Source organism: Cebidichthys violaceus, unplaced genomic scaffold, assembly GCF_023349555.1.
Source record: "Cebidichthys violaceus isolate CVI_PGR_0920_01 unplaced genomic scaffold, fCebVio1.0.p SCAF_28, whole genome shotgun sequence".
NCBI classification, from domain to species: domain Eukaryota; kingdom Metazoa; phylum Chordata; class Actinopteri; order Perciformes; family Stichaeidae; genus Cebidichthys; species Cebidichthys violaceus.
The window spans coordinates 1,139,722-1,162,723 of NW_027176461.1; the positions used below are offsets into that span (position 1 = coordinate 1,139,722).

Sequence of the window (23,002 nt, forward strand, 5' to 3'; positions counted from 1 at the left end):
TTTGATTTATTACGCAAACGCATATAAAAATTGTGCAAACACAACCAGAGAGTTATTTCTTAATTACCAGCCAGGTCATGAGACATTTCCTCCTGAACGGCCTTGTTCCTCAGACTTTAAGATGAACTCAAAGTTCACTAACTGCATGTCACAGAAAGTACTGTTGTACCACTGACATCTGCTGGACCAAATTAATACTCAGTTTTAAAGTAGAACGACAACAATAAAAGCACCGTCTGATTTAAGAACCTTATCTTAGTTCAGTGTTGTGGATTGAGAAGAAAATTACAAAACTATATCTATAAAAGTGGAAAAGTATATCAGATAAACTGAGAGTGGGACAAATGAAACAGAAGGACTTTACACTGTGTTTAAAGGGATATTTTAGCCTCATTCATGGAGTTTTGTAGCTTCAGAATCACCTTTCAGACGCTGGTGTTCATCCACAGCTGAGTGATACATCAACTTTGTAAAAAACACCCTCTGGGAAACAAAGCCACAGTGACTCAAACTCAGTGGAGGCCGGTGGAAATTACTAATCACATACAAACCAATGCTGGCTGTGGAAATGACTTATCACACAGCTTCCTACGCATCAACTGGAAAATAGATTTCTTTAAATATACTTATTTTTCTGGCTGAATGACTAGTAAGCACCTGACAGTTGGTGGTTGCACAGCGGGCAATATGAGAACGAAAACTTCAGATTACATTTCATGAAACTGAAAGGAAAGGTTGTGCTTCTGCAAGACTTCATCACTTGTTATCACTCATGAACATTCAGTCACACATCTTTGGAAGATAACTTATCTGAAATACTTCCTCTTTAGATTTCGTCTGCTGTCAGTGTGACTTCTGTTGATAATATCTGCTTTTGTTTGCTTTTTAGAGATCTTGAGCCTAACATTAGTCTCTTTTCACAACCCTTTATTTCTTTATTAGACATTTTAAAAAAGCACTTAGGTGACAGATGCCCTGAGAATATAGAAAAATATAAACACAAAATATCTGTACAAAGTCATCATCTTTATGAGGAATCCTCAAGGGGCTTGGCTTCACCTTACTGTACGTCACTGCATGACTCCATGTGACACAACAGGAATGCAGAAAGTTTTGTTTCTAAAAACATTTCCTCTTAAACAGGTGATGATGGTTAGCATTTTAAAAAAAACGTTCTCTCTTAACAGTCGCCACGCTGAACGACTTAACTATTATTTTATTTTTTTAATGATCAGCCTGAAGAGACCGCAAACTGCATCTACAGATAACAAGCTCCCATAAGAGTAAGGTATGTTAATTCTCTCATTATAAGTTCACATATTCCATATTTTGATAAGTTAGCCATTTTAAATGTTAGAAAATCTGAACTGAAAATACAGTTCAAGCGAGAAAACCTTAAAACAATGCCTCTTTACACTGACTCTTGTGGAAAAGTATTTTTGAAAATAATGAAAAACGTCAATTAAATGATTGTAAAAATCAACAAACCAGACTTGTGCCACTGGTTCATGACTCTTTTTTTGATAAAATACTGAGTCTCTCTACTTACTGAAAGACTTTTATACTTTTCTACTTTAAAACTTGTTTGGTAAGTCCTGAAAGGAGATTAAATGTCCTGGCCGATCACGTGCAGTCATCTAAGATTGCACGATACCGAAGAAGTAGAAAATGCTCTCAGTTGCTTCACATATTGATGACAACAGCTTTTGATTGGTATGTGCTTGACTGAGTCCGGGCCTGTTGGACGTCTTCAATCGTGCTCAGGAAACATTCAACACCACAACAAGTACAAGCCTGTTTGTTACAATTACTCCTTGTTATTTTACGTCTGTGTTTTAGTTTGTATATCTTTTTAGTGTTTTCCTCTCCAATTTAAATGATGACCCTTCTAAGAGTCTTAACTCCCAGCCTCGGAATCACTGCTCTAGTTTACAAACACGACGGAGAGATTCTTGCATCAACATGATTAAATCAAAATCTTTTTCTCTTCTCGTCTTTGTTGTCATTTTTCCTTTTAGCCATGAGAGACAGGCTGAGTCACCTCCATCAGGTGCAGACTGACTCTGAGGGTTTCAGCACAGTGGAGCTGGACCATTTGTCAGAGCATGCGGCCGCGTCACATCCTGACCGGGACCTGGACCTGGACGGCATCCTGCAGGACGCCCAACAGATACGTCTGGAGATCCAGCAGATCCAGAGCGACATCAGCGAGCTGAAAGATGTGAACTGCCGGTCCTTGAACAAGACCTCGTACCCTCTGGCGTCAGAGCGGGACTCCAGTGCAATCGGGGTGGATGTTAAACGCAGGGGAGAGGCTGTGCTGCAGCGGCTGCACACGATGAATGCTCTCAGAGGGGAACTGGAGGCCCAGCGTGGCACCTTTGACCCCGTGGCACGCGTTGCTCAAACACAGTACCAGTGTCTCAGCAACGCTCTGCGGGAGGCGATGTGCAGCTACAACGACACCGAGATGAGCCACAGGGAGGCCTGCAAACGGCAGATCCAGAGGCAGATGAAGGTGATGGACAGGGAGGTCGGCGCGGAGGAGCTGGAGGAGATGATGGAGAGCGGGGAGTTGACCGTGTTCAGCGCCCAGGTGGAGGGCAAAACCGCTCACTCGGCCTTCCTGCAGATCGAGGGCCGACACGAGGAGCTGCTGGAGCTGGAGAAGAGGATCCAGGGGATCCAGGAGCTGTTTCTGGACGTGGCTGTGCTCACAGAGGAGCAGGGGTTAGCCGTCGACAACATCCAGAAAAACGTTCAAAATACCGAAGTGACCGTTCAGGATGCCGTGGTCAAGCTGGACAGAGCGATGACATCTGATAAAAACAACCCCTTCAAGAAGATGTTTTGTTGCTGCTTTCCATGTTTTAACAATTAGGTCCTCTGGTCCGTGTGGTAACAGCACTACAAACTAAAGAAACAAGACCTTAAACATTGCTACAAATGATCTATTCCTTCAAAAAAAATCAGTTTTGATATTGACAATCTCACCTCAAGCTCCATTTGGTAGCTGTTCTGGAGCTTTTGATCATTGTATCATGAGACTCTAACTGAATAACACTGGTTCCAGCGTGAAGGTAGATGCTATGGCAGTGAGTTCAGTCACAACGAGCACAGTAGATGGATCTGTTGGACAGTTCAATGAAAGGTTTAAACATTGATATTGATGGTGTGAAGTTAGACATGTTGTGAGTTTCCAACAAACAATATCATTGACTTAATTTGGCTCAATTAGCAAATACCCATATCAGAAAACAGCTTTATAATCCAGTAGGGAATCTGAAACACCATTCATGAAGCTACATTAGCTCAAAGCCTCCTGTTCTGGAGCTTTATGACAAAGATGTTGTCAACTGCTGTTTAGAATGAATAATAAATCTGTAAGCCAACATGGTCATGATGTCCTTAAAGTGCTGGAAAGAAAGTAACCATGACAACTGAGGCTGATGAAGGGCATGTGACATCTTGATCGAAAGCCAGTGGTGGAATACAAACTCACTCAAATACTCTACTTATGTACACAAATGAGGTTCTTGGACTTGATTTGTGTTTCCTTTCATGCTACTTTATACTATATCCTCCACCACAATTCAGAAAGAAACATTTAGAATTTTTACTCCAGTATAATTATTTGATAACTTATGTTACTTTGTAATTTAAGATTTTTCCTACAAAACATGATCAACTGATAAAATGTGGTGCATTGTTAAATATTAAACTACCCCACAGTATGTCACTATGCTCATAAGGTAATGCATCTGTAGCTATAATATATAATAACACATTATATAACACTTGCATGGGTAATAATTCAGCATTATGTGTACTTTTTAAAACATAAAGTGCATTTTGCTGACGATACATACTTAATATTGTATAAAAATGTCTGTATTTTCTCAGTCTGGTATTTTACTTACAGCTATCGAACTTGTGGTGAGACTATTTTGCCCACTGCTGTTTTCTGCTGTAATGTTAGAATAATAAGGTCTAGTTATGTCTCTTATTTTTCATCATGACAATAAATTGGTCGACCTCAAACAAGTCTAAAAATGACTTAAAGATTCTTAACCCTTTGCGCGCAAATTGCCAAACGGTCATTGTCACCCGCGCGCTTTGATAGTCAATAAAGGACCATGAGAAGAGTGCGATGGTCGCCTCCTTCCTGGAGTCACACCTAAAGATGTGTGTGTTAAAGTGGGGGGATGAGGGCGTGATCTTCCGCGTTGGTACCTGCTACAGGCTTGTTGGTGTGTCAGTGTAATATGTGTGAGTGAGTGTGTGTGTGACTGTGAGAAGACAGTTGACTCCTATACATGTTGAAATTTAACACATAACGGAGAGAAAAAGAGGAAATGAGTGTTTCCGTGGTCGCTTCTTCTGCTTCAGCGAATTGAATCGCGTCGGACCGGCGGAGGATACCGCAGCAAGGTATTTGTGCTCTGTGTTGTATTGTGTCGTTGAGCTATAAGCACTAAAATAATCCAGTCATAGAGTCATAACTACCTACAGGCGTATTTCTATAACCGCGTGTTATTGTTGTCGAGTTTTCTTTGCCTCGGGATTTTCACTTTTTGTATGACCAAACATGCTTTACGGTTTTATTAATGTGGTCTATTTCCATTTATAAAACCTTTTTTGTTTTTGTTTTACATCACATTAAAGTAACATTTTGTCTCGATAGGAAATAAGAAAATTTGAGTCGACGCGGTAATTAACTGCGATGAAAGCGTCACAGCTGAGGAAGTAACCATCAGTTTCCTCTTCAGTTCAAACAGATACTATCGTGTATGTCTTAAGCACTACATCTAAAAAATATTATTAATAATTCTTATTATTTAGAAATATAAGAGTAACATTCTCTTGATTGAATTTTCCAAGTTATATACAAAAAAGTGTCCAAAACATACACAATAAAGAACTCAATAAAGTGCATAGAGTAATTCTGCCCTTTGACAAAACACACAACAATATATTATAAATGTTAATTAATAAATCACAGGAATAACAATATATAAACAAATACATTACTTATAAGAATGATATAAAGGTGTCCATATTTTACTAAAAGTATCAGATCTTTCTATTGTGGTAAATTACATTTCTCTAAATGTAACATGACATCTTTCAACATCTCAAATGGGAAGAATGGGTTGAATTTTTCCAATTAAAATAAGATAAATACAGTGGTGGAAGAAGTATTTAGATCTTTTACATAAGTAAAAATACCAGGACAACACTGTAGAAATACTCCAACACATTATAAGTAAAAGTCCTGCATGTATAATGTCAGTAGAAGTGTTATTTTGAATTAGCAAACTGTACTTAAAGTATAACAAGTATAAGTACTCAATCTGACGGTATATAGTGTTATTATATTTCACATCAGTGGATTGTTAATGCTGACACATCATTGTGAAAGCAGCATTATAATGTGTAGCTGGATGAAGATGGAGCCGTGTTTTAGCTACTTTACAGTTAGTTTATTCCGCTGGTTCCCAAGCTGGGGTTCTGGGCCCTTCAATGTTTCAAAAATGGAATCTGAGGGGTTGTGAGATAAAGTATAGGACAGAAGTAAAAACAAAGGTCTAGACAAATTTGTATTAATCTTTGTATTAATTATTCTTGTTTAATAGAGGGATTATGTGCTGGACTGTTTGTTGTTTCGTTGGGATCAGTAACTTGGGGAGTTTGGCACATGACACCCTGTTTGTTATGTTTACACTTTGTTTTTGTGCAGATTAAACAAACAAGATATAATGTGTTAATTTATGAGCTTTAGGGGTGCTGCTAGGTGGATCGTGTTACCTTTAGACAGAGCCGTTTCCCTCTTTGTGCTAAGCTAACTGGCTGGTTTGTATGTAACGCACACACAAAGTGAATAAACAGATTGTCTGTGTCTCATGACCAGAGGTCAGTAAAGGCTCCTGACTCCTCTTTCAGGCAAGATGAGGGACCGACTGTGTGAGCTGGAGACCTTCACCTCCAAGCATTTAGCAGAGGAACGCAGGCCCGAGGAGAACCCCGACCACACCAGCGATGATCGGGAACTGGAGCAACTCGCCATCGTGTTCGAGGGAGAGGACGTGATGGACAACATCTACAAAGAGGCCCAGGCGATGAGGAAGGAGATGCAGCTGCTCAAACTGGACGTGAAGCGTCTTGGGAAGCAGAACACCAGGTTCCTCACGTCTGTCCGGAGGATCAGCAGCATCAAACGGGACTCCAACGCACTCGGGCGGGACATCAAGGCCAGAGGGGAGGGCATTTACGCTCGGCTGGAGAAGCTGAGGAAGCTGAGCAAAGAGCTGGAGGAAGAGCACGGGCCTGCATCCGCCATAGCTCGCATGGTGCGCTCACAGTGCGTGTCTCTGACCAGCGCCTTCCACGACGCCATATCTGATTACAACGAGGCAGAGATGGTCCAGAGGGAGAACTGCAAGACTCGCATCCAGAGGCAAGCGGAGATCATGGGCAAGGAGGTGAGCAGGGAGCAGATTGACGAGATGATCGAGACGGGCAAGTGGAACGTCTTCTCTGATAACCTCCTCCTGGAGGGGAGGACTGCCAGATCTGCTCTCAGTGAGATGGAGACCCGGCACAAGGAGCTGCTGGAGCTGGAGGGTCGCATCAGGGACATTCACGAGCTCTTCTCCCAGATGGCCCAGCTGGTGGAGGAGCAGGGCTGCATGCTGGATAACATAGAAGCAAACGTAGGTGCGACTCAGGACTACGTTGTCAAGGCCACCATTCAGATCAAGAAGGCTGTGATATACAAGAAAAACAATCCCTGCAAGAAACTCTTTTGTTGTTGCTGCCCTTGCTGCTAATGAGACAGCACCAGTGTTATTTTTATTTCTCAGTGTCACGAGAATAATTAAGATAAGATTCAAATCAGCTTCCTGTGCAGAGATGCCCCTAATAAATTGCTTTAGTTTGTGTATTTATTTAACTCAATTGAAGCCTTGCCATCGTTGTTCAGCAGTGGTAGTATCCAAATTTCACACTCTAGTCGCCTGTAGTTTGAGCTGTTCTGAAGCAAGGCCTACATTTCAAACCACGGAACCGTATGCAAATATAAAGTGAGATATTGATGTTACATTTCCTGATAGTTACTGAGAAGAATGTTTACATAATTGCTGTTGAGACATCTATAATCTAACGAATAAGCCTCAGCTTTGTTCCTCAATTTTCAGTTGTAATGTTATATGAGATATTTAAGTAGTATACATAAATCTAAATAGACTAGTTAACAGTTTATTGGAAGTAGCTACTCTGTTAACTGGAACTGTAAGTAGGTCTATTTCTTATTACAGCCATTGCTTAACAAGCCTTAAGAAACTCACAGCCTCTGGTTGTGGTTAACTGTGGAGGCAAGATAGGTTTGTGTGGATTTGTGCAACGACATGTTGGCCACCCCCGTGTATGGTTATCTCCAGCTTACAGGCCAGGCCTTTGGGTTTCTCAAGATGTGTTGCTTCACATGAAAGACAACTCTCTTTGTAATGCCTCCACTTTTCAGAGATTAAACTGTGTCATCCTCAAGCCCATGCTTTCCTGTAGCTTCACTGATTTTTTTTTTCTTCTTTCTATCACAGATTTGTGTTATGGGGCAGGTTTGCTCAAATTGTTCCATACAAAAAGAAGCGCCGGACTCAATGTGTACATGAGTGTTTGCTCAGGTAGTCACCAGAGAATGGGGAAACTACTCCGGTCAGAGTACTCTCTGTTTGCACAGCAGGCCTATCTTATTGTTGAGATAGTAAAATGTAGAATGTTCCTGCGTGTGTGTGTGTGGCAGTCCATCATCCACTGGGGGATTCACAGTTGTATAGACTGAAGCTTTAGAGGCCATCAGCAGTCTCCTACATGTAGTGACACACCAGTGGGTGTTTCCAGAGTTACTGCTCATCTTCTGCTCTGTGTTGAAATGGGTCTCGGGGCTGTTATGATGGTGCTTCCTCAGCACCGCTGTGTGGTTAGTGGTGGGAATTTACCAGCAGTGTGACTGGGCACCGTGACGTCATACGTTCACTCAATTCGACCTACCTGTTGCCCTGACAGTACTATGTTTAACATACAGGTACTATTCATTACAGTTTTCTGTACCAGGATGGCCGAGTGGTTAAGGCGTTGGACTTAAGATCCAATGGACGTAGTCCTCGTGGGTTCGAACCCCACTCCTGGTATAATATTTAAATTAAGTATAATGTATAAACGGGTCTGCACATGATTTATCACTCAAGTCAACATTGCATTTCGGTCTATCATTTAAAGCTACGTATCGCTGGCACATGGGAATACTTTTCCAGGCGTGAAAGTTGTGACGTGTTAATTAGCTAATTAAGCTTACACACCTGCAGACAATTAACAAAGCCACAGCGGTTCAGAAGCCGAGGGGGGAATCACCACGGTATTTATACAACTGTCAACTGCCATCAGGTAAGATTATGACATATTGTGTTTCCATTTGCAGTAATGATTTTTGGGTAAATATAGACAGCACACTTCACAACGTAGCATATCTCGGCGTTAAATCAATATTTGAATGAATAATCTGGTCGAAGTGTGAATAAAACGGTAGTTAGTCCAACAACAATAACGTCAATCTTTTAACTCAAGAATAAATGTTTTTATCGATGATTTTCTGACTCAGTCAAATGTTTGTTTAGTTGTGATGGTCGAACAGCGGCATTAAATTAACATAGTTAGAAATTTAGAATATTTAAAAAATATATATTGAGTGTCACTCAATTACACGTGAATATATATGTAGGTTCTGCTTGAAACCAGATTTACCCTTTATTTCCCACGCACTGTGTATTTAAATTAAAATAAGACAAAACAAAGTCACGTGCTGATTTATCACAGTGGAGGGTGTTGACTAACATTTCTGTCTTCACAGAATCCTGCTCATCCGTTATGATGAAATTGTGTGGATCTGGCGCCATCTGGCTGTGAACGGGTAGAACTCATAATGCATACGGCAGTTATAGTTTTAGGGAAACATTGAGGAAATGCACAATATATTGTCCCTAAAACTTCAACTTGAACCCTTTAAACTGCAACTGATAAATTCTATTATAATTGTATTATGGTCTTAATGTTACGTATGGATTATTATTATTATTATTATTATTAATAATAACAGAATTGAATCAGTTTTGCTGCCATGCCTACCTCACATTTGGTGGTATGGTTCAATCATTCCTCTCAAAGTTTTGCACACTTGAATTCGGTGTGCAAATAATCTTTCTAATCTTGTACCTGACCTAAATATTTTTAAGTGCACACAGCTACCTTTCTACTCTGTTAACGCTTTAGTCAGATGTAAAACCTTTTAGTGAGTTTTGTTAAAACAAAGCCCTGTAGAGCAGGTGATCTATTAAAAAAAACAAAAGAAAAATCAAACCACACTTAAAAACTGAGATCCTCTTTATTAAAATGCTCCAACAGTCAAACAAATGAGGCTGGCATATTGTAGTGAAAAACACACTTCAGCAGGAGTGAAAACAAAGTGCCTGCAATGCATTACTAAAAAAACAACAACAAAAGCAGTGTGCTGCAGATGAAATGCATTTTGTCTTATCGTTGTATGAACCTCAATACAGCTAAAGACTCCATCAACTAAACCTGAAGAATGAGGGCATGTGATCAGATCTGGCTGAGGTTCATTATGACACAAGTTTTAAAAAAAATGTACTAAACTGATGCACTGTGCCTGAGAAATAATCTGTACGAATGAGTTTGGAGTTGAAGACGTCAAACTCGCATGCAAAACATGAGGGAGTGAAATTCTGGCTACTCAGCAAAGATAACCACACACACACACACACACACACACACACACACACACACACACACACACACACACACACACACACACACACACACACACACACACACACACACACACACACACACACACACACACACACACACACACACACACACACACACACACAAAAAATTTTACAGTATGCCGCCATGTGCAAATCAATAATTCAAATACAAATCTAGACATTAGAGGCAAAATCTTTTTTTTCTTCTTCAAAATAAAAGTACCAGTACAAAAAATAAGAAATAAACCAAACGTGGATCGGGACTTCTTAGAGTAAAAAGACAGCTTAGTTCTGTCCTCACTTGGGCTTTACATCAAACTTCAAAAATATAAAAAAAATGAAATCACACAAATTCCTTCAAAGGATTATTCATTTCTTAGCAGTAATCGGTTTGCTTTTCTGTCACATTTTCAAACAATCTCCAATGCAAAACATGTTCACAAAAGTGAGCAAAATGTGTCATGTTTTGTTAGACCGTGTTTCTAAATCCAAACAAAAAAAATATACGGTGTTCAAGTTGCTTCAGCATTTCTGCTGCCGGCCTATTTCAGTTACTCCGTTATAAACACGACGCTGATGGATGACAAACATGTAATCTGTTCGTCCAGCACTGCAAAACACTATTAGAATACTGAGCGGTTCACCCCGCAATAATCAAGTAGCTGACAAGTCATCATGTCGCTCTCAGCTAGTTTGTTGACCACGCACACACACACACACACACACACACACGATGTGCTGCGTGACAAAGCTTCATGCTACAACCCTGAGACGCCAACACAGTGGACTTGTAGTGACAAAAACATACAACCATGATAAATAATGAATATGAACACAATCAGTGATGCTCATTACTGGAGGGAAGCTTGTGCCCGTTTCATTTCCTAACACCTGGCCTGCAGGGTTCTATGAGGTCTGACGCTGAGGGAGGCAAACCGAGCGGACCACTGATGGATTCCTGTATTCAAGGAGTACATTCATCACTTTATTTGCTACTTTTTTTGTGTGTATAAAACCTACAAAACAATTGCTGGTTAAAAGTAGCTGGTAGAACAGACAAACGACAGGCCAACCACAGCTAAAAATAGTGTTACTTCATCTTTCACCTGACTAACGTGCCAGCCCATTAGTCAGAGGTTTTGTTACTGCTATGACGTGCCAAACCACACTACATTTAAAACACCAAACATGACGGTGAACAAAAATCAACACCCTCAGTGAAGACATTCCGGTAAAGTGACCTACCACAGATGTTTGGTCAGTCTTAAAATGTAGAACAAAGCCATGAAATCTAGGAGCTCTAAGCAGAACACACGTGGTCACTCTAGGTATCAGGATAAGATATAAAACCGTGCAAGATGCCAGTAAACTGTAAATCTCACTGAGATGTTCAGAACAACCTCATGACTAGAAAATCAAGTGTATCATAAGTTAAGGCTGTACTCTTACCTCCATTGTAGCACAGTACTGACTTTTTGATATAAAAATAAAAAAAATCTACATCAAAACATCCGTTTGTTTTTTTTAATACAATGTCAGAGTAGATAAGAGTAAAACTTGAGTACACTAGCATTAATAAATCCATAAGAGTGGAAGATACAAGGCGAGCATTTAATTTGCTTGTTTACAGTCCTGATCTGTGATTGCAGCACATCGGCCGCTGCTATCCGGCTTTGCCTTATTTAGGGGAGTGAAGATAATTTCCACTGTGAAGCAAAGGGTAAAACAGTTTATAATGTTCAACCAGGAGTTGTGTTTTTTGAGGTTGGAAGAGACTCATGTCTGTAAACACTGGAGGAAAATACACATGTATTTGAGTTCTAATGGTCTCAGAAAAGTCCAAAAGATGCCTTCGTCTTTCAGAATCACTTATGCTACTGGTTTGAGAACTGAGCGTAAACACCTTCCCTCTTTTGTGAGCTCTCTGGTGAAGCACATGCAGGGCAGAGGGATTGCCTCTTCCCGGTGAGCAATCTTATTGAACTGGCACTTCTTGAGGTGGTCGGCCATGCTGGCGATGTTGGCAAACTTCCACTCATTCACTGTACCAAAGGCTGTGCTGAATCGCCACACCTGAATGACAAACACAAGAGAACAGGTCAATTACTTCTCATGCTGTGACAACATACAGTTGTACCATAGTTCCTCAAAGAATACAAGTGACACCATTTATTAAAAAAAACAACCAACCTTGTCTGTGATCTGCCATGAAGGAGACCCATCAGCACGCCGTTTCTTCTCCCACAGCAGGACGACCATGCCGCGCATCATGAGCAGACTAGCACACACGTCCCTCATGGTGCGGGACACTCTGGACAGTTGGCACAAGCTGAAGCTGTCCAGGAAGCTTGCTACATGTTGCAACACTTCGAATGGAAGACTGCTGAATTGATCGCACTGAGAGCCAAAGCGGTAGGGCTTTCTCGGGAGTTCGTCCCCAGCTTTTAAGGGCAAACCCGGCTGAACCCCAAACGAGCCGAGGTGCCTGTCGTGGATGATTCTGAAGCCCTGTACAGACGGGCAGAATCGTCTTTGGGAGTAGGTGCAGCCGTAGTAGGCCAAGGGGCAGCGCTGCTCCATCCAGCCATTTAGTCCGGCGTGAATATCCCCATGAACATTTTTGAAGTGAGACGAAAACTCATCCCGCCGGAATAGCTGCCCACACACAAATGTGAACATGGAGCGCTGCTTTGTTTGGTATCGGGCCACACATTCGAGCACCAGGTCCAGTCTGAGAGTGTGGAAGGGGCTCGGATTGGAGAGCTGTGGGCTGGCGTGATCGCAGGCTGAGGCTGAACCAATATCTCCCACCATTGTGTTGGTTGCAAGAATGGCTGAAGGGAAGGAGAATGTCTGAGTACCGAAGTCGATGTGGTAGCCATCGACAAACCTGCTGTCAGAGATTCCTCTGCCTCCCGGAGAGTCGCCGAGGCAAAAAAGCAACGCTGCAGTGATGAGATCAATGCCGTGGAGGCCCATGGGGTCATCTGCTACTTCAAGGTCCGACGTATCTACGGCTTTGTCCTCCATCTTTGCTCGGAACAAGTACGGGTCTGACAGCAGAGCCCGGCGTCCGTTAAATGTAAACATACTTATTCCTCTAAGCACTTCTACGCTCTGTAGTTTACGCTCCAAACACCTAAACCTGAGTTCACTCGGTAAATGTTGTAAGAAGTTATTTCTCACATGTTCAGACAGTAGGAATGGCATCGGATGTGGAACTGGTGCTTGTTGTCGCACGGGAGGTTCCAGTGCTACAACCGGCATGTAGTTCCGAGGCATCTCAGGCCAGACACGGTTGGACTCATTTACTGGCTCCTGGACAATGTTTTCCTTCTCTTCAAAAAACAACTCCACAAATTCATTTTCTTCTGCCCAGCTGATAGCATCTTCTTCTCCATCTGTCCCGACTGCACAATCCACTCCACCTACTGCTCCAAGCTCACACTCTGAATCAGAGTCGCTCTCCTGCATATCTACATTCTTCACACCCTCAGCGACATAACCATTACGACTATCACCATTTTGGAGAGCTCCATTCTTATCAGTCTTTTCGCCATTTAAATTTCCAACAATGACTTCAATATCCTTGCCATTACTGAGGATGTCCAAGGCCGCTGCTAAACTTCTGCTCGTATCCACTGAGGGTCCATACGACCCACTATAGGGCTCCTCTTCCATTTCCACTGCTACATTACCCAACACTGTCTCTGGTAGACTTGATGCCGTGGCCATTTTGTCACTTTCATCTGCTTCCTTATCTCTGTTCTTTGACACGGTGGTCGTGACCTTCAGGGACTCCAACAACATCCTCTGATCCTGCAGAGCCAAGGCCATGTCTAGCTGCTCCACCTCATCAAAGTCTTTGCTCAGGTTTTCATAGGACTTGCGATCAGAGTAGCTCACAGGCCAGCGATTCCACTCCATAGTACAACATACTATACTGGCTGGGCACGTTGCGAGGTGTTTAGCCATCCTGATCCTTGCAATAGTGAACGGGCAGCCAAATACGCTGTTGAGGCATGGCAGCCGTTCATACGGACACAGTAGACGGTGCTCCTCAAGTTTGCATGAGTGAAAAACTGCCCCGCAGACGAGGGGACAGCAGATGAGGTTGCAGCAGACGCCCGCCTCTGGTCTCACCATGCATCTTCTCTTGATGCATTTAAGGCAGTGGGAGTGCAGGCCCTCCATTTTCTTTCAGTGTTGCTCCTTGCCCAACTGGTTTCTGGCAGGAAAAAGTTCAACCCTGAAAAGTCAACAACAATATACTTATTTCACAAGTCTTACGAAACAAAATGCAAGCCATTACAACAACAACAATACGCAAGGTTAGAAGAGGCAGCAGCCAGCTGTAACAAAACATGCTGCTGTTACATGATCCCACGAACATTATTGCAACGACTCTGGTCCCGTGCCTTCAAACTATTCTGTAACTTAGTCTCACACGTGTTCTTTCTCTGCGTATTTACTAAACATTAAGGCTGTAATCTTTCACAACACTCTTAGGTTTTATGCTGACACCGCTTCTTCTAGGACTTTAGGGCAAACCTGACCCCTCACCTTTCCGCAAAGCCCCACAAGAGAACTACTGTATTGTTTAAGTCTTTGCAACCATGACAAGCAACAGCTTGCTATAATTACGCAATCATAGCAAGCAAGTTAGCAAACAGCTAAAAACACAAACAAGCGGCTCTAATTGTTCTAACCAGTTATAATCTTAGTAGCAACAATATCGCCATTGGTCGTAATATCTATAATGACTGTAATAATTAGTTTCCTTGACAACTGCGCAGGAAAAAATAAATGTGAGTTCATAAGTCAACGAAGCTTGAAGTTAAACAAAAGAACATCAACAACATGGCCAGCCAGTTAGCATTAGCATTAGCAGCTAAACTTCGCTAGTTAGCTGATATCTTCAAGAAACCGCTTACCCAAGTCACGGGGTTCTCCGGGTGTATTTTAATCAATACTTATTTACTTTATATCAGCGCCGTCGACATCAGTAACGTGAAAACTTAAGCTACATAAATATCTAACCGTAACAGTCCAGGTCCTCTGATGATATGAACTGGCTGTGGCTGGTTCTTCTTCGGCTCTTCAGTCCTTTTGCTGCTCTGTAGTCGGCGTTTGTGTTGATCTCTGCTGGTGTGGGACGTTGCAGTGCGTGCTACGTCATCACGTAAACGGACGTGTCATTAGGTTTGTGACCTATATAAGGGCACTGAAGTCGACAGAGTGGGGAAATACCCCGAGGACAGTTTTACATTTAATCACTGGTGAAATGTCTCTGTGCTGTTATTTATGGATGCAGACTCTTGCCAGGCAATTCAAATGACTTATAAAGGATAGAATAGTGGTTGATGAAGTGCTGAGGATGTTTAATAATGAACTTGCCTGTGTAGCCAAAGCATGATGAAGCATATTCCTCTGTGCCACATACCTCGGCAATTGTCCAAAAACTATTAAAGACACCAACGTCGCACTGGATTACATGTTCCTTCATTACCACGAACATGGGCAGTGTGGTTTATTTTTTGGCAATCCCATATTCCTCATCCTGGTGCTGTAAATATTAATTTATGTTCACATGTGATCAATCAGCGGACATATTTCTCAACAAATTAATTAATTTACTCCCTTTTGAAAAACAACAGACAGGGTAAGGATGTCAAAGTATTGAGAGACAGACAGTTGTTTTTGGTCTTTTTAATAGGATTTTTTGACAATAAGAAAAGTAAAAATAAAACCATATACTATTCTCCCATTCTTTACTATACATTGTTGTGTAAGCAGCATTTTTAATGCTGTTGCTGGTGGAGCTAATTTTAATTATTTCATACTGTTGGGCAATTTAATTTATAACAATGGACCTTTTTTATCGTCAAATGCTTTGCAGATTCAGATTTTATCTAGATACATAGTAACTATAGCTGTCTGATAACTGTAGTGGAGTAAAAATAACAATATTTCCCTCTGAAAGGTAGTAAAGTGAAAGTACAAAGTTGCATGAAATGGAAATACTCCAGTAAAGTACAACAAAAATGTGGGCTTGTGTACTTAAATATAAACTTTTTTACCACTGGAAAAATAACAATCGAGACAACACTTGAGGGAGACCTTTTACTAAGCTGATTTCTTACAATCCAGGAAATTAATTCTATAAAGAGAAACATATGCAAGCTTTTCATTATTATTATTATTATTATTATTATAAACCACACCTGTACATGTGTGTTTGTATTTTTACATGTTTATGTTTTTGTGTGTCCATTTCTTTGATCAAAAGGGTCCGTGATCCCCTGATTCATGAGGCCACCTCTGACATGTGGTGGATGTTGGACAGAGTGAGCTGCGCCTCCCGCGCTGGGTAGAAACGTCTAGAGCGAAACCACAGCCTCCCAAACACTCCTGTGATCAGCAGCAAGACCACCAGCAGCCCTCCGAGGACAAAAGTCTCCACATGAGGGAATCCGCCTGCATCTACATAGAAAAGGACACAGGTGGAACCTCACTTTGCATATGAATTGCATACACTTATCTAGAATCTTTAAGCTTTTAAAAATTTGAAAGTTAAAGCTCTAAGATCCACATGAGATACAGAGAGGAAATAAACATACTCAGAGGGGGCTGTTCACTGTTAAGTAGTCGTCTGATTGGTCCATAAGACACTGTATGGGACAGAGGGATGTCTCTGCGTGTCCTGATTAATTCATCTGCACTGGAACAGTTCTGTTTGGCAAATAGATAGAGTAAAACAACAGAGAAACACAAGTCTCAATGTCAAGCAGTGCATATTACAGATTAAGACTTAGAGCTTAACGACACAAGATCATATGGCTGAAAAACAATTCTAGGCCAATGGGTCTATATTAAGGACATAAGCTGCACATATAGCAGGCTACTTGTCTCAACTGGCCTCTGACTACCAGTTCGAGGAATGGGGGTTGCACGAGCTCACTCACAGGCTGACACAGGCCCGGGGTGTTGTGGCAGATCTGGACGTTGCAATGGAGGAAGACGTTGGTGTAAGAGCTGCCGACAAACTTGAACATTTGTATCCTGAACGTGGCCTCTGGGCCCTGGCCATTCTTCAGCACGCTAAGGGTCTGTTCATTTGACAACACCGGGCAGCTACGGGAAGGGAGACAAAGAAGTCAGGGAGGCCCAGTGTTAGTGAGAATGAAATACTGTACTTTAAATCTGTTCCTTGTCTCTATTTTTAAACTGATGTGACGAATTGCAAAGCTTAGAAATAATGTAAATACAATCTAAGGGATTCAACACAGTGCGACACAGAGTTGTATTTTCTTTTCCCTCCAGCATTTTGAAATCATTGTGCATTTCATTGCCCTGCTATTGCTTACAGTTCCAAATACTGCCTGGTTGTCAAGGACATGCACAGCTGTTGAAGTGAAATGCACGTGGCCTCTCAGACAGGAGTCACATGACCAGACTCTGAGAGCGTCTGGCCAGCTTGCTGAGCAACAAATTCTCTTATTTCAGATTTCAACAGTGCTCCTGTAAGAGGACTTAGAGCTGTTTGGACAGAGTGTGTGTGTAGAAATCACACAGAAGCAGGTTTCCACATAAATACAAAGTATCTCATCCCATTTTATTTATACTTTTTCTGCTGGAAGATGACAAAAAAAAAAGAACAGGCTATGCCACTGTATGCTGCACTATATGTTTATTTTTTTGCTCATATTATATAAGAAATGTCTTTTGTTTGAACTGTTCCAGGGTCTACCTGTCTCGGATGAAGGTGTACTGAATATTGCTGTATGGATCACTGGTCGGTGTAGCCCAGCATCTCTCCATACGCAGCATCAGGTGAGCCGGTATCTGTCAGACAAAAAGACTTGAGTCATTCTTTACATGAGGTTATTACTTTTCCATACTGGGCCACAAACTGATGATTCATAGTTAGTAAACAACAGCTGTAGCCTGTACCAAGATGTTATAACAACATGGAAGAGGAGCAGCACTCAAATTACGTTCTGGTCACGGGTCGAGTGTTGGATTTCAACCATTGCTAGGAACATCCACAACCAATTGCTTAACGTTGTGTAACAACGTGCTTATCTACTCCAAAAATAGCTGTCAATAGTAAGAATACTTTAATGTGTTTTTCAAAGCTCAGCATACACAATCTCTGGACTCTTACTACATTTTACTACCATTTTTCCTTTGTGGCATATCATCTAAAACACAAAATATTGCCGATTTTAAATTGTACACACTCATCAGGTCAATGTAAGGTGTAGAAGGTATTCAGTTGAATTCTATAGTTGTATTTTAATACTCTGTAGTATCACTGAAGGTGATTTACCATGAAGACTTTCACAAAGATGTCATCTTCCAGCGTCAGCGATGGAACAGTGGTCCATCTGTCCTCAAACGCTTCGTCTTTGTACAGTAACATCGACACGGAAAAATTCCCATCCTCTGTGTTCAAAGTGATGGTTCTGAAGACAAACAGAGGATTAAAGGAGGGCCGTGTTAAAACCAAACAATAAAAACCATTCAGGAGTAGATAAAATTCAAACACTTACCTGACGTCAACTCTAATCATGTTTTCACCGTTGGGTTGTTGGACCAGGTAGTTTACGGGGTAGCGGCATACAAATGTTATGTTGATATAGTTCCTTGTTATAACATCTGAATCGTTGTTGTGTATAGTGTTTATGAACATGATGTGTGTATCATCTGATGCCTGAGGAGAGAAAGATCAAATAAAAGTCAGTTTAAAATAATCAAGTCATGCATTTCTTTGTTTTTAAAATGCATGAATGTTTTAAAGAGTTATAAAAAAATTACTCTTAATAACAATCAATTACCAAAATGACCCCAGGAAGATAAGCTGTTAGTAGCTAATCCAAATAAATAAATGAAATATCTGCTGTTTAAACTTCTCGATGGACCAAATGATTGATTTGACTAATCGTGTCAGCGCTTCAGCATTCACAGGCTAAATAGATGGTTGATGACAGTACTGACTTGGCACAGTGCAAGGACAGCAGTACATGACCTAAGGGCTGCAACTAACAACTATTTTCATTAATTCATCTGTCAGTTATTTTTCTTGATTAATGAATTAGTCTTTGGTCTATAAAACATACAAAATAATTGCACACCATCATTTTCAAAAGCCCAAGATCAATAAATGTCTTGTTTCAGTCCAAAACCCACAAATATAGAGATTACTACAATGTAAGACAGAGAAAAGCAGCAGATTCTCACTTTTGCAAACCCAGAACCATCAAAAGTTTTGTTTGAAAAAAAGTGAAATGATTGATTATTAAAATAGTTGCAAACTAATTATTTTCAACTGTAAGAAAGGTAGTATGGTTGTAGGGGTGAATGTGGTTAGAGGGAAAAACGACACAAGTAAGATGTACATAGCTGCAACATTTCGTAGTTTAAAGAAATCACATAAAAAAAACTCATTACAGTCATTGAGGTTCAATTGTATAACGTCTGTCAGAAGCTATGTCTTCTGCAGTTATCATCCTTTCACACGATGTAAATGTGAACGATACTGCTCAATATTTCTCCGTTTGCAGCTGACTAAGGTACAAACCGTAAAATGTGAACGTGTGAAAAGGTTATGTCCAGGGTTTGTCTGGGCTCCTGCTGAGTGCAGGAGGAGGATGAATCGCCTTGAGCTCTAACATTTGAGACATCTTTTACTATCTCTCGGTAAACACACAACCCCCCACTATGAGCACCGCTGACGGGTCTCTGCAGCGAGCCACAGATTTTCAATACGCCACAACAGATCCCCACCGGCACCTGCACTTCTAACTGGGTAACATGAAGGCTCCATGTCTCACAAAATGTAGAACTGTGGCTGAAACATGACGGAGGACACTGTGATGTTCCAATAAAAAATGGCTGACCTTTAAACCCGACAATTCCGTCATTTCTTTTCTTGACGGCGGGTTTTAAAGTTTTACGGTGAAAGCAAGATTGACAGCTATGGCATTCTTCACCTTTAGCAACAGCCATCTAATCCAGAGCAGGCTTACTTTTCTCAGCCGCTATGCGAAAAAACCTTGTAAAACTGCTGAGATGGAGCACTGGGAGATTTCCTCCCTGTTGAAAGCCGTGTTAACCTTTTGCTTGCTTTACAAGAAAAAAAAAAACGTCATGCATTCCAAGCAAGCAATTTAGGGACACTCGTGTGCTAAAGTAGGGATTTACGCTTTTTCCAAAATCCACGAGTGGCTGGATTGAAATAATCAGGAGGCTAGTTGGCCAATGATTTATGGCCTTCCTATTCAGTGAACATCAACAAATAATAATTTCCATGTAAATCCTGATAATTTAGAACCACGAGGCCATTCAGGGTCCCCTTGTTGCTTTGAATGAGGTCCTGCGCTGTTGTAGGGAAAAGGAACAACGGCACTCTTCTTTCTTGACATACACGCCGCCCCCCTTCTTTTCTCTTTACTAGTTTCTGTCTGGGCTCAGAGTTTGTGCCTTTCTCTGTCCATCTTATTATACTTGCTCTGAGCTAATTCCATAGTACCCGTCTGAACACAGAGCCTCAGTCCACATTTACGTCACAGCAGAAAAAAAAGGTGTCTGGTCTCATTCAAGTTATCTTTTACTATTATGTAAAGTGCAATAAATCGACTCAAGTAGCTCCGTTTTTGGCAGTGAAACGATCCTGATTGGGGGCCCAGTTCCCACGGCAACCGTAGACATCGTAAAATAGTTGATTTATTATCATGGGGATCTTAATGTTGTTAATAATGGAGATACCAAGTGTAATTTGTCTTCATCCTTTGTTAAGGGTTGTTCTAAATGTCTGAGTTCACGTGCAATATTTGATTAGTTAGACTCTTTTGACTCCTGCTGACATGCGGACTAAGAAGTTCTCAAAGACTTTAACGCAGCAGAAGGTGAATACCATTATTGTTCCACAGTCAGAGAGATTGGTCTTAATGCTGAAAACGTAGTCATCTCCGACCTCAACGCCGCGGCAATCCGGATCATTTAAATGCAAATCCCAAACCTACACAAACAAAACAAACCAAAAATAAATAAATAATTAATCAAAATCGCAATGGAAATATATTAGGATGTCAGTAAAATAAAAAAAAGGGAAAACACTTTTGGGTCTTGTTGGTGCTCACTTACATAAACTGGAGGCACTTTGTTGAGGAAAAAAGCACTGGGAATAACAACCTCCATATGGTCGTTGGTACAAATGACAGTGTCGTTGAGCTCTAACAAAGAAGAAAAGAACAGATTAAATCTCTAAAAAAACAAATTAGTTTAATAATGTGAAGAGATGTTGATTTTTAAAACTTTGAGCTCTATCCATTTTCTCTCCAAAGTAAAGATATTTATTTTTTACTTTGTGTACTATCACATATGTTAAGTCTCATAGACAATCTGTATGTTGTACACACAAAGGCCAGCCACCGATATCCAAATGTCAGTATTAGAACGTAGTTAAGTACACTTAGTCAAGTACAGTAGTATTTCCATGCTCTGCGACTTTATACTTCAACATTTCAGAGGGTAATATTGTACTTGTACAGCTAACGTTACTTTTCAAATAAGATTTTACAAACAAACTATATGTATTCTTGAAATATAATATATTTCATAGATGAAATTACCCCAATAGTATAGTTCAAATTAGCTTCACCTCGACCAGCTCCAACATTAAAATGCTGCTTACCTGTTATTGCATCAATAATAAAGATCAAACAATATGTGTAGTAACATTTAGTCTGCTGCACAGTAAGTACTTTTATTCTTGATACTTCTGTACTTGTACTTTAAGATTTTGAATGCAGGACTTTCACTTGTGATCGTGTTGTATTTTGCTACTTTGACCTAAGAAAATGATCTGAATACTTTAACTCCTGCTAAATGCTTAATTCCAAATTATTCTGCTGCTGTTGTGAAAGAAACTAGAAAGAGTGTTTTTACTTGACTTGAAGCATTAAATTATCACTTTTGAAAGAACAGTTTAAAGCCAGGAAGGAATAAGTTTTCCCCACACTAAGCAGTTCTTTTGACCCGTGACTTCATTCCCGGGTGTGTGATGTGAGGTGCGAGCTCACCCTCCTCCTCCTCGGGCTCCAGATACACTGCCGAGGTGACCATCCTCATGGTGAACAGTAACCAGGCACAAACCAAACTGGCAGGTGCCATCTTCCAAGGACTCTCCCTCTGGTTTCTCTTAGCTCAGCCACTCCACTACCTTTTGGCTCTCTCCCCGAAACTCTGTAAAATCTCCCGGGGACTGTTCACCACAGCTCGCTGTCACCACAAGACGTAGTACCCCTCTCTTACTCCAACCCTCGAAACACAGCTCTGATGAATTAGGAGCCTCCCTCTGGCCTTGAAACACCAGCTTGAATGATGTCCCCACCAACAATGAGATTCCACACATGAATAGGGGGAACTGAGGGGAGTCCAAGGTAACACGTATGTTACCGCCTACTGCGGCGATGTCCTATTAGTAAACATCTTACAACCGTTTCTTACTACAGGGAACAACAACGAGCCTGGTAACCATGTAAAGAGGAACAACAGCACAGGGCTGGCACTCTTTGTTGTCTACATCCTTTGTCTGGACATTTTAAAATCTTTACTGGTGCGGGAATCCCAGTCAGTCAGACAAGAAGAAAGTCATTACGAGTTGAGGGCAATTCAGTCACGATGCCACAGACCTGTGAGTGTACGTGTGTGTGTGTGGTAGAGACCATAAAATACGTGAGCAAGCAAACGCAAGAAAGGAAACATTATTTTCATTACTTCCAAAAAAAAAAAAAAAAGCTTTGAAACAGGAGAAATGTAATAAAAAAAAGCCACATAACTGTAAATCTTGTCCAGACAATTTGTAAGTGATAATATAAGAAATACATGAGATAATGTGGCAGAAAAAGTCTCACACTTTCTGACTTTTATGAGTTTGATTTACAAGATTAGTTTCCAAGACACTGAATCTTGTGCTTTTTGTTTTGCAAATCGGACTGGCCCAAATGTTCCGCTGAATTGTCTGGCATTGTTTTGTCAGACAAATAGCTTTAAGAAGATTGTCTGGCAGAAGAAAATCCTGCTATAATCTCTCACTACTTCTTCAATTGTAGAAGGGTGAAAGAGAGTTGAGCTCAATGGCGTCCTTCCTGCTT

The 23,002-nt window shown here is 41.0% G+C and overlaps 4 protein-coding genes and 1 non-coding gene across 8 annotated transcripts; 3 read left to right on the forward strand and 2 right to left on the reverse strand.

Annotated features, from left to right (window-relative positions):
* The first annotated feature begins 1,220 nt into the window (after positions 1-1,220).
* LOC137880424 (syntaxin-11-like) lies at positions 1,221-3,281 on the forward strand. 2 transcript variants are annotated; one of them, XM_068721793.1, is made up of 2 exons: positions 1,221-1,288; positions 2,019-3,280. In XM_068721793.1, exon 2 carries the CDS (start codon positions 2,021-2,023, stop codon positions 2,879-2,881), a length of 861 nt encoding a protein of 286 aa, XP_068577894.1. In that variant the 5' UTR covers positions 1,221-1,288; positions 2,019-2,020; the 3' UTR covers positions 2,882-3,280. The 2 variants fall into 2 exon arrangements, with proteins under 2 accessions (XP_068577894.1, XP_068577895.1); XM_068721794.1 differs by having other exon boundaries at positions 1,252-1,283; positions 2,019-3,281.
* A 947-nt stretch (positions 3,282-4,228) lies between these two features.
* On the forward strand, positions 4,229-7,545 carry stx11a (syntaxin 11a). 2 transcript variants are annotated; one of them, XM_068721683.1, is made up of 2 exons: positions 4,229-4,431; positions 5,912-7,545. In XM_068721683.1, the coding sequence occupies exon 2, from the start codon at positions 5,949-5,951 to the stop codon at positions 6,828-6,830; it is 882 nt and encodes a 293-aa protein (XP_068577784.1). In that variant the 5' UTR covers positions 4,229-4,431; positions 5,912-5,948; the 3' UTR covers positions 6,831-7,545. The 2 variants fall into 2 exon arrangements, with proteins under 2 accessions (XP_068577784.1, XP_068577783.1); XM_068721682.1 differs by having other exon boundaries at positions 5,944-7,545.
* A 562-nt stretch (positions 7,546-8,107) lies between these two features.
* On the forward strand, positions 8,108-8,189 carry trnal-uaa (transfer RNA leucine (anticodon UAA)). Its single transcript has one exon. It is a non-coding gene; the product is annotated as a tRNA-Leu (tRNA).
* A 1,228-nt stretch (positions 8,190-9,417) lies between these two features.
* Positions 9,418-14,968, reverse strand: fbxo30a (F-box protein 30a). Of its 2 annotated transcripts, none has more exons than XM_068721829.1 (3): positions 14,883-14,968; positions 12,033-14,091; positions 9,418-11,915 (listed from the first exon to the last, which is right to left on the reverse strand). In XM_068721829.1, the coding sequence occupies exons 2-3, from the start codon at positions 14,034-14,036 to the stop codon at positions 11,712-11,714; spliced, it is 2,208 nt and encodes a 735-aa protein (XP_068577930.1). In that variant the 5' UTR covers positions 14,037-14,091; positions 14,883-14,968; the 3' UTR covers positions 9,418-11,711. The 2 variants fall into 2 exon arrangements, with proteins under 2 accessions (XP_068577930.1, XP_068577929.1); XM_068721828.1 differs by having other exon boundaries at positions 14,777-14,957.
* A 583-nt stretch (positions 14,969-15,551) lies between these two features.
* On the reverse strand, positions 15,552-22,647 carry si:dkeyp-110a12.4 (pancreatic secretory granule membrane major glycoprotein GP2). The gene is made up of 9 exons (XM_068721673.1): positions 21,929-22,647; positions 20,991-21,079; positions 20,761-20,865; positions 18,398-18,558; positions 18,175-18,310; positions 17,593-17,687; positions 16,808-16,976; positions 16,463-16,574; positions 15,552-16,325 (listed from the first exon to the last, which is right to left on the reverse strand). The coding sequence occupies exons 1-9, from the start codon at positions 22,017-22,019 to the stop codon at positions 16,150-16,152; spliced, it is 1,134 nt and encodes a 377-aa protein (XP_068577774.1). The 5' UTR covers positions 22,020-22,647; the 3' UTR covers positions 15,552-16,149.
* Between the last annotated feature and the right edge of the window lie 355 nt (positions 22,648-23,002).